A 10,376-nucleotide genomic window follows, 5' to 3' on the forward strand; every position below is an offset into this window, starting at 1 on the left:
TAATCAGGCAGGGGTTCTCAACGTTTTTGGCTCTGGACCCCCCGAAAATGCTTTGACCATGTCTCGTGACCCCTGACCAGCCCCCCTCCTCACCACCAATACAAATTGACCACTACAATAACCTTAATAATAGATAAACATACCGATATAATCATTAAAGAAAGTGTATGCATGCACTATGTGTACTTGTAAAGAATCAAGTTTCATTTTCCAGCCATTCAGTTGCAAAACATATTTTAATAATTTGGGGACCCCCCCAAAATAAAATTAGGGACACCCCGAGGGGTCGCGACCCCCAGGTTGAGAATCCCATCTTGAACATTGGCATACCACCGGCACCAGTGGTTAAAAAAGTATTCAAATGTTTTAAGTAAAAGTATCAATACTGCAATATAGAAATACTCCGTTACAAGTAAAAGTCCGGAATTCAAAATTTACTTGAGTAAAAGTACAAAAGTATTCAAATTAAAAGTATCAAAATGTACTTAAGTAGCCTACCAAAAATAATATATACTCATTGTGCAGAATGTCCCATTTCAACATTTTCCAAATGTATACAAATGTTTTGAAAATAGCAGATCTACAATCTCACAATGCATCACATTGCAACATTGTGAGCTTGTACATCGGCTATTTTCAAAATGCTAAAAATGTAGTGGTTCATGTATGTTTTGTAATAATAATCAAAATCTACAAAGTAATTTGTAACTAAAGTTTTCAAATAAATGTAGTGGAGTAAAAGTACAATATCTGGATCTGAAATCTAGTGGAGTAGAAGTAAAGTACAAAATGCTACAAATTCCTCAATATTGTACTTAAGTACAGTACTTAAAGGACAACTTTAGTTTTTTTCAACCAAGGTTCATGTTTTAGGTTGTTATTAGAGAAACTAAAAGGTGAATGTTAATTCTCTTTTATTTGCTGCTTTCTTTCGTTTTGGGGATTTTAGCAGTTTTTGACAGGGGGGCGGGGGCATTCGAGCATGGGGCTAAATATGTATTTTTTTTACCAAATTTGATGGTGATTTATTTTTGTATTATTTACTATAGTCCTAATAAACCCCAGGAAATTACATCTGGCCACAGAAGATCACAGGATCTACTGAATGTGACGGTAGCCTACTGGGGGAAGGCTTATACTGTGTGTATAGGCTCAATATGTCAGTTTGTCACATTCAGTAGATCCTGTGATCTTTTGTGGCCAGATGTAATTTCTTGGGGTTTATTAGGACTACTAGTAGTAAATAAATAAAAAATAAATCACCATAATATTTTGTAAAAAAATACATATTTAGCCCCATGCTCGAATGCCCCCGCCCCCCTGTCAAAAACTTCTAAAATCCCCAAAACGAAGGAAAGCAGCAAATGAAAGAGAATTAACATTCACCTTTTAGTTTCTCTAATAACAACCTAAAACATGAACCTTGGTTGAAAAAAACTAAAGTTGTCCTTTAAGTAAATGTACTTTCCACCACTGCACACCACACACTAGGGACTTTGTGAATGTGTCTTTCATTATCAAAGACACATTCTCAAAGCCAGTGACATTAAAATAATAACAATGTTAAACAGAATCCAAAAGTCACATTTATTGAGGTTTACAAAAATCTGTCATATAAACCCAACAGATTTGATAAGATGTCGATTGTTGTCAATTTAATAGCAGTGACCCACGCGCGAGCATGCGCGCGCGCACGCACACACACACACACACACACACACACACACACACACACACGCACACGCACACACACACACAAACAAACATAACAAACATAAAACAAATTGGTGACAGCTAGAACGTCAGTTCCATATCGAGAATATTATAGAAGATTTTTGTTCACAATAATGTTCTATACAGAACAAAGCCACAGAGCAAGAGTTGTAGATGACCACACATTCTAATGTGCATAAAGGCAGATAAAAGCTTTAGAGGAAAGCCTTAAGTAAAGGAAAGCCTTAAGTTCACTAAAATGAACATTGTACTTGTAATTCTAGGCACATCTAAACATTTATCAACATAACAAAACAAAGGCATCTTTTGAATACTTCCTATGAAGAAAAGCAACAGAAGCAAATCACAATATAATAAATTCAAAGCATGCAGTAGGCTACATAAAAAAACAGTTGACTGGCCGCACCTCTGCAAATGAAGCTAGAATGTAATGTCTTATTACAAAGTATAGAATATTGCTTAACATTAGACATGATTAGCTCAAACTAATCATTAATGTAGGAAGATTGTTGTAATTGTGCTCCGGACATACATTCTGTAAAGGTTTCATGCGCATCAAACCATTTAATAAGCAACCGGATTAATGGGAAACTTATTATCATCCTCATTCATGAAGTTAGATGATACTTGGTTATAAGGTCATAATTACTTGTGTACAAAGAATATATGCTTCTTTATCTTGTTCAATGTAACTTCATGAGCAGCATATGTGCAAATGTATCAAAACAATTCTTGGAATGAAATTCAAAGACAAAGAGAATTTAAAAGTTAACGCATACCATTGTGTCGAAGCAGAGCGTGGTATAGGCCTACTGAAACTGACAACAGGCACTGTATGCATTTTGACTAAAACCGAATAAGTTATCTCAGAACACCATTCTCTCCTGTGCAAATCTTCTTCAAAGGCGGTGCTCCAGATCCATCCGGCTCTCCCTGTCGAGTTAAATGGAAAACCAAATATTCAATGGAAGATTTAATGCAATTTAATATCAATGTTCCCCTCAAAGTGTAGATCTCTGCCAGGCTGGGTTGCCTATAAAGAGTGTCACAGTCCCATCCCCGACGAGAGGCCCGGAAGAGAATTACCCATTCCCATAGACGTTTCAAGTATTTATTTAAAGACCTTTAATGCCCCGGACAAAGCCAACTCGACTGCTGACAAATCATGACAATAAACACAATTTGTTTGGGCCAAACAATAATTAACTATTTTATTGCCGGCTAGCATTTATGAAGACCCTAGTGCCACCATACGTGTTCACTTTAAAAGTCGGAGTTTGCCCGCCCCGCCCCCCACACACACTCACTACACTACACAGTACACACACTTTAGTACCATTGGCACAAGCACACACTGTTTACCTTTGGTCAGAAGCTTTTACATGGCGGGAGCGTCGCGGTACAAAGGCACAAATTAAATCCGAAATTTGGATGGCAGAAGATCCAACAAGGACAGCTCTGCTGGATTACGATTTATGGATGTTTGAAAATCCTCCTTTCAACTGCTTTACACAGTGATTATATTTTCAATCCCATAGCTGGAGCGGTGGGGCATTGCCATAGCAACCGGGCCAATGTTAAAAGCTGCTGTGGGACTCAACCATTATATAAACAGACACATTGGTGTCTGGATACGGACCTAGCAAATAACGTCCCCTAGCGGGGACGGTCCCGGCGCAAAAATAATTGGAAAGAAGAAAAAAGGGTACAACACCTTTTTTGTTGTTTTTCTTCTTTCTAATTATTTGTTCAGCCCATTTTTTTTGGTTTATTGTCATGATTTGTCATCCGAGTTGGCTTTGTCCGAGGTTTACATAAATACTTTTTGAAACGTCTGTGGGAGAAATGAATTGGGAAATTCTCTTCCGGGCCGCTCGTCATCATGAAAGGAGGCAGGACTGCGATGCTCTATAGTCTATACTCTGATTTGTGTCAATCATGTGTCACAGCCATCAGAACACGAGGAAGCCTACATAATTTGTACGACAGTGGCTGTGTGGTACGGTATATCTAAATCGTTTGACGGTCATTGTCATCTTAGCCTAATTTGGTGGGGAAAATTTGCCAAAAACAGCGATATACTGTATATAGTGACAAACAATTTTGTTGTTATTGTTCATGTCATGTCTATGAATTGATTGCATATATGGCCTAATTGGAAACAAGAGAGCAAGGACTTATTTATATTACTGTTTATACATTTCTGACTAATAAACCATTCAATCCAATCAATCAATCAAACATTTGTAGCATTTGCGGCGTGCCCTATCAGTGTACGTGAAGTTGTGGCCTACTGGTGTGTGCGTTCACATGTTCACACCAATCGGTCCAGCGGTGCCTGACGTTAGCTGTTCACGTTCGCGGACACACACACAGGAGGCGAAAACATAATGTCCGCCTCCCGGCACTGCTGATGACATTGTAAATTGTAAATCATTAAGCAAACAGTAGACTTTGATTTCTGTCAATGGAAATCTATTAGCAAAGAAAATATTAACAACCACACCAAGGGGTCTAATATAGGGTGTGTTCGGAAATGCGCACCGGGAATGTGGTCAGTTTGTTGAGTGTGGTGGGCGGTGACGTCACAGAGTGCGTTCAGTGTGCCTTATTTATGAACGACCACAGCTGTGACGCATTCACACGGATCACGGAGAACCCCAGCTTCAGGGTAGGTTCGCGCACTGGATTTTTCGAACGACAACGCACCGAGTGCACTGAATAAACCAACGACAAGAGAGCACACCAGTGCGTTCAGGGTCCATTTCCGAACACACCCGAAGTACTGTCCCCTCATAAACACATATAAAACTAGAAAACAAATCACGGCACTCCCATCTTTAAGCAAACAGTAGACTTTGATTTCTGTCAATGGGAAATCTAATAGAAAACAAAATATTAATGTAGCATTGATGATGTCCATAGATAGTTAACCTGTGTGCTTGGGGCACTTCGTCTAGCGGTGCCCGATGACAAAAGGTCCTCCTTGATCAGCGTCGGCGGCTCGTCAGCTGCATCTGGCCCTGGATGGATGGGTTCTAAGGTCAGCATTAAACATGAAGTTAGACACGACATAACATAGAGTTCATGTAAAAGTATATGCAATTAACATTACATTTACACAGTTAAAATAGTATAATGACAAAATCTTAATGTAAAATGTATACGTTATTAGCTAATAGGGCATAGCATTGTTTCACCATAGCAGTGGGCGTGGATTTATGGCACCAGATAAAAAATCTGCCATTAATGTTTTCCCATCGAGATTTACAAAAATATTTATACCAATTATTTAAAGCCTAGAATCAAGCCATCCGGGATCCTGGTGAATCATGACCATAAAACCTTTGATATTGTGAAAAGAATGTACTAAAAATAACTAAACTAACTAAAAAAAAAAAAAAAGTGTTGTACCCTTTCTAATTATTTGATCGGCCCAAACGTCGTGTTTATTATCATGATTGATTTGTCACAACAAGAGTTGGCTTTGTCCGAGGCTTAAAAGGTATTTAAATAAATACTTTTTGAAATGTCTATGTGAAAAATGAATGGGGAATTCTCTTCGTCGTCGGGGCGGGACTGCCCGACGAAATATCTGAACAAATGTATTAATTATACAAATATACGGTATACATTACACATGTTAAGTTGATAAACGACACAAGTTCTTGAATATGAAGGAAGAAGTCAACACTTTCCCAATGTCGTCCATTATATCACTGCGACACTGCAGGCTGATGCTTTCATTCATCAAACTATTTAGTCTCTCTCTCTCTCTCTCTCTCTCTCTCTCTCTCTCTCTCTCTCTCTCTCTCTCTCTAAAATAGCCAGCCCCGGTTGTCTACTTGCCATCCACACTCTCTTGGCCCAACATGGGTGGCTGCGAGTCTTCACTGCGGAGGGTGGTGGAGGTGTGTGGAGGGCTGACTTGCTGTGAGCTGGAAGTGCTGCTGCTGTTGTCCATTTTAGGCTGGTAAACATCTGACAGGAAACTCTGGTTGCTGTTTTCATCTGCAATTAACAGCCAAGAAGAGCCACGATTACATTAGAACTTTACGTTTCTTTCTTTTTCCAGGCGTTATTCACAGATATGGTTGATTTTCTTTCTTATCCCAGGCTTTATTCACAGACATGGTTGCTTCACAATCCCACAACGAGGCCATACTACGGTAAATTGTCCTTTGCTGGGCTTCACACAAAAGCAATATTATTGCATCGTAAATTGTAGTAAACATGTATTGTTTCCAGTGAGGAAAAGACTAAGAGCATGTCACTTCAAAAACCTTCCAAATGCTCTATTTTTGGATTTCCACATGCATCATCCCACGTGCAGTGGTTCCGCTATTTTAATTAGTGGTGTAAGGTCAACGGAATTATATTTTTGTCAGACTACTAGTGTCATAAACATGATCCCGGTACTCACCCTGGAAGTCCAGTAAAGAGTTGGTGTTACTGTTTTCTAAGACCACATCTTTCAATCCTCTATCTCCACCAGCAGCAGTTTTGGTTCTATATATCTGGTACACAGGAAAAGCGGTAACATTATTAGGCTAAAAGAAATAAGGTGCAGGTGAAGGAAATCCATAAAGGGGTTATATACAAGGTTATCACCTAAAAAAAAAAAAAAAAAAAAGTAGTAAGTTAATCAAAGTAATCAAGCATAAAGGTACAAACAACAAATGTGTTATTAATAAATTATATTCTTTTTGTTTCAAACAAAAGGTTTTTGTTTGTTTTGTTTGTTCATTAACAGGAGTATCACCGTCTCTCCAGCTTTGTTAAACACAAATGTCACTTTTATACCGCATTGTGTCAAATATAAGACTCTGATTATAACACTTATATATACCGCATTGTGCCAAATATAAGACTCTGATTATAACACTTATATATACTGCATTGTGCCAAATATAAGACTCTGATTATAACACTTATATACTGCATTGTGCCAAATATAAGACTCTGATTATAACACTTATATACCGCATTGTGCCAAATATAAAACTCTGATTATAACACTTATATACCGCATTGTGTCAAATATAAGACTCTGATTATAACACTTATATACCGCATTGTGTCAAATATAAGACTCTGATTATAACACTTATATATCGCATTGTGCCAAATATAAGACTCTGATTATAACACTTATATATCGCATTGTGCCAAATATAAGACTCTGATTATAACACTTATATATACCGCATTGTGTCAAATATAAGACTCTGATTATAACACTTATATATACTGCATTGTGCCAAATATAAGACTCTGATTATAACACTTATATATACTGCATTGTGTCAAATATAAGACTCTGATTATAACACTTATATACCGCATTGTGCCAAATATAAGACTCTGATTATAACACTTATATATACCGCATTGTGTCAAATATAAGACTCTGATTATAACACTTATATACCGCATTGTGTCAAATATAAGACTCTGATTATAACACTTATATATACTGCATTGTGCCAAATATAAGACTCTGATTATAACACTTATATATACTGCATTGTGCCAAATATAAGACTCTGATTATAACACTTATATATACTGCATTGTGTCAAATATAAGACTCTGATTATAACACTTATATACCGCATTGTGCCAAATATAAGACTCTGATTATAACACTTATATATACCGCATTGTGTCAAATATAAGACTCTGATTATAACACTTATATACCGCATTGTGTCAAATATAAGACTCTGATTATAACACTTATATATACTGCATTGTGCCAAATATAAGACTCTGATTATAACACTTATATATACCGCATTGTGTCAAATATAAGACTCTGATTATAACACTTATATATACCGCATTGTGTCAAATATAAGACTCTGATTATAACACTTATATACCGCATTGTGCCAAATATAAGACTCTGATTATAACACTTATATACCTACCGCATTGTGCCAAATATAAGACTCTAATTATAAGACGACCCACATTTTTCTAAACTAATTTGTGGAAAAAGAACATTGAATGTCAAATAGTCTAGTCTAGTCCCCGAAACCCGAAAAAACCCTGAAAAGAACGTAGTCGGGCCAAAAGGGGACAACTGTGTCACTTATCAGCATGTGTTCCAGTTCCAATTGTATCTGATGATAATTGACTTGTTTCATCACTTCAAATATACATGTCATCCAATCAGGATTTATTTCTCTCTTGTTATTGAACAAACACTATAATGATTCATTACTATGGGGATATAGAGCTATTAAACAACCATTGTAACAAATATCACTTATGCATGCACAGGGGTGCAAACATGTAGCAGACATTATGATTTACAGGCTATATGGCATATATATAATTTATATATGGCCTACCTGCTTAGTTTCTGTTACTGGTACCCACTTGAATATGCGTAAGGATGTGTCCCCAACTGTCACCCACTTCTTCTCCCTGCATGGAATTAAAAAAATTAACTATTATATTTAAACATGTCAAAGAGATTTGTCTTAAGTTTAACACTGAACTCTGTTTCTAGTACATATAGTCTACATACAGAACTGCTAATTAAGGCTATTAAGGTATTTTATCCAAAAACGAGAAAATATATTGTATGGTAGCCTACAGTATATGTGGATTGAATGCATCTAGAACAGTGGTTTTCAACCAGTGGTCCAGGGACCACCAGTGGTCCTGGTCCTTGAGGGGGTTCCAGGTGGTCCCCATGCAGCTAAATGATGGAGTTTGTAACCAAATGGACCCTTATAGTCTAGATTTTTAACTCGAGAGGCTGAGCATAACATGAAACCAAATGAACCCTTTATGCTCTCAAGAGTTAAATTATTGTTAATCTGCATTACTTTACAAGTCAAGACTAGCACAATTAGAGGATGTGGAAGAATTGTTATTTTTATCAACATTTGCCTTATCTCTCCTAATGATACCAACATCAATACAGCATGGAATTGTGGACAAAATCTTATCCAACGAGTCACGACAACAAAAATATTCAAAGTTTTGTATCTGATAGGCAAAATCTCATCAAACGGCCGGTCCGTGGCTCAAATTGCCAAAAAATTATTAGGCCTTGATATGAAAAAAAAGGGTTGAAAACCACTGGAATGCGATGTGAATTATACCGTAGCATGCAGCATGAGATACTGTACTGTAGCCATTTTGACAGCTCATGGCTTGGCGGAAAAAATATATGTTAGTCCCGCCCCCCCTCTCTGAAGAGGGGGAACCCCATTGGTCAGCATTTCAGTCCATCATCAAACTTTTACGAGTGAAGTTTATTGAGCGTCGCTGCAGATGTATAAGGCTACAATGTAACAAACACTTCTTTACCCTCCATGGGCATGGATACATTTTCTCTCCACTGACCGACATACCATTTCCGCACTTTCTCGATAGCCGCCAACACCTTTTTGATGTCGTCTTTGGCGCGACTTCGGGTCTCGGCGCGTCCTGATCGACCAGACATCTTCTTGCTAGTTGTTATGATTTCATGTACAGATGCATCTGAAAAGTTTAACACCACACCAAGCCCCACTCACTCCTCCTCAGTGACAGACAGTATGGCAGTCTCGCGAGGTTTGATGATCTATAATATACTCCTCCTCGTTTCTATTTTTATTCCTGTGGTTTTCAACCAGTGGTCCTTGAGGGGGTTCCAGCCAGGTGGTCCCCGTACAGCTATAAATGATGGAGAGTTAATTGGTAACCAAATGCATCCTTATTTAGATCTTTAACTCTTGAGAGTGTAAAATGAAGTTCAATTTGACACTCTCAAGAGTTAAATTAGGCCTATTCTTAAACAATACAGCTGTATTACTTAATTTACAAGTCTACACAATTAGAGAATGTAGAAGAATTGTTATTTTGATCTTTGCCTGTTATCTCTCCTATATGGTACATCAATATAGGCTAGTAATAGCATGGATCATTGTGGACCAAATCTTATCAAACGATAACAAAATATTCTAGGTTTTGGGTAATTCTACAAACTGTTAATAAATATTTCAATCAATCAATCAATTGTGTCCGAAAGGCTAAATGTCATCAAATGATAGTCCGTGGCTCAAATGCCCAATAGATAATGGATCTTGATATGAAAAAGGTTTTATTTCGTTCATCCTCTATCACAGTGGTTCCCAAAGTGGGGTCCTTGAGGCAGTTCCAGTCCCCAGCTAGTTTGGGAATTGGAACCAAATGGACCCCTTATGGGTCTGTAACTCTGAGTGTACAAATGGAACCAAATGGTCCCCTTATGGGTCTGTAACTCTGAGTGTACAAATGGAACCAAATGGTCCCCTTATGGGTCTGTAACTCTGAGTGTACAAATGGAACCAGATGGACCCTAACAGTCCATTTGGTTCCATTTGTATACACTCTCAGACTCGGAGTTAAATTAACATTGATTTTACCATTTTAATTGGGGGTCCCAGAGATGGGAATGCCATTAAATGGGGGTCTGTATATGCATGTCAAACGGGGGGTCCTTGAAATTAAAATGCTTGAGAATCTCTGCGCCATAAAAATCTTCTCTCACTGGAATATCTTTTCAAATGGGGGTCCGTGGGCTAATCAGTGTCAATTTGGGGGTCCTTGACATGAAGAAGTTTTGTGAACCACACATCGGTCTTGAGTGGATTTGCATT

General features: G+C 37.8%; 1 protein-coding gene across 2 annotated transcripts; it reads right to left on the minus strand.

The window, feature by feature from the left end:
• Positions 1-1,563: 1,563 nt before the first annotated feature.
• Positions 1,564-9,272, minus strand: bcl7bb (BAF chromatin remodeling complex subunit BCL7B b). Of its 2 annotated transcripts, none has more exons than XM_083774084.1 (6): positions 9,108-9,272; positions 8,094-8,169; positions 6,158-6,251; positions 5,584-5,745; positions 4,669-4,757; positions 1,564-2,667 (listed from the first exon to the last, which is right to left on the minus strand). In XM_083774084.1, the coding sequence occupies exons 1-6, from the start codon at positions 9,197-9,199 to the stop codon at positions 2,596-2,598; spliced, it is 585 nt and encodes a 194-aa protein (XP_083630210.1). In that variant the 5' UTR covers positions 9,200-9,272; the 3' UTR covers positions 1,564-2,595. The 2 variants fall into 2 exon arrangements, with proteins under 2 accessions (XP_083630210.1, XP_083630209.1); XM_083774083.1 differs by having other exon boundaries at positions 4,669-4,772.
• Between the last annotated feature and the right edge of the window lie 1,104 nt (positions 9,273-10,376).

The sequence above is a fragment of the Protomyctophum parallelum genome (assembly GCF_964188405.1).
Source record: "Protomyctophum parallelum genome assembly, chromosome: 9".
Taxonomy (NCBI): Eukaryota; Metazoa; Chordata; class Actinopteri; order Myctophiformes; family Myctophidae; genus Protomyctophum; species Protomyctophum parallelum.

Bases quoted from the DNA above. Each gene is read 5' to 3' on its own strand.
- bcl7bb (XM_083774083.1), bottom strand. From the start codon at position 9,199: ATGTCTGGTCGATCAGGACGCGCCGAGACCCGAAGTCGCGCCAAAGAC. The intron at 4,773-5,583 runs GCAAGTAGACAA...TGCTGACCTTAG, and splicing joins GGGCCAAGAGAGTGTGGATG to AACCCATCCATCCAGGGCCA. The intron at 2,668-4,668 runs GTTAACTATCTA...TTAACTCGACAG, and splicing joins GAAGTGCCCCAAGCACACAG to GGAGAGCCGGATGGATCTGG.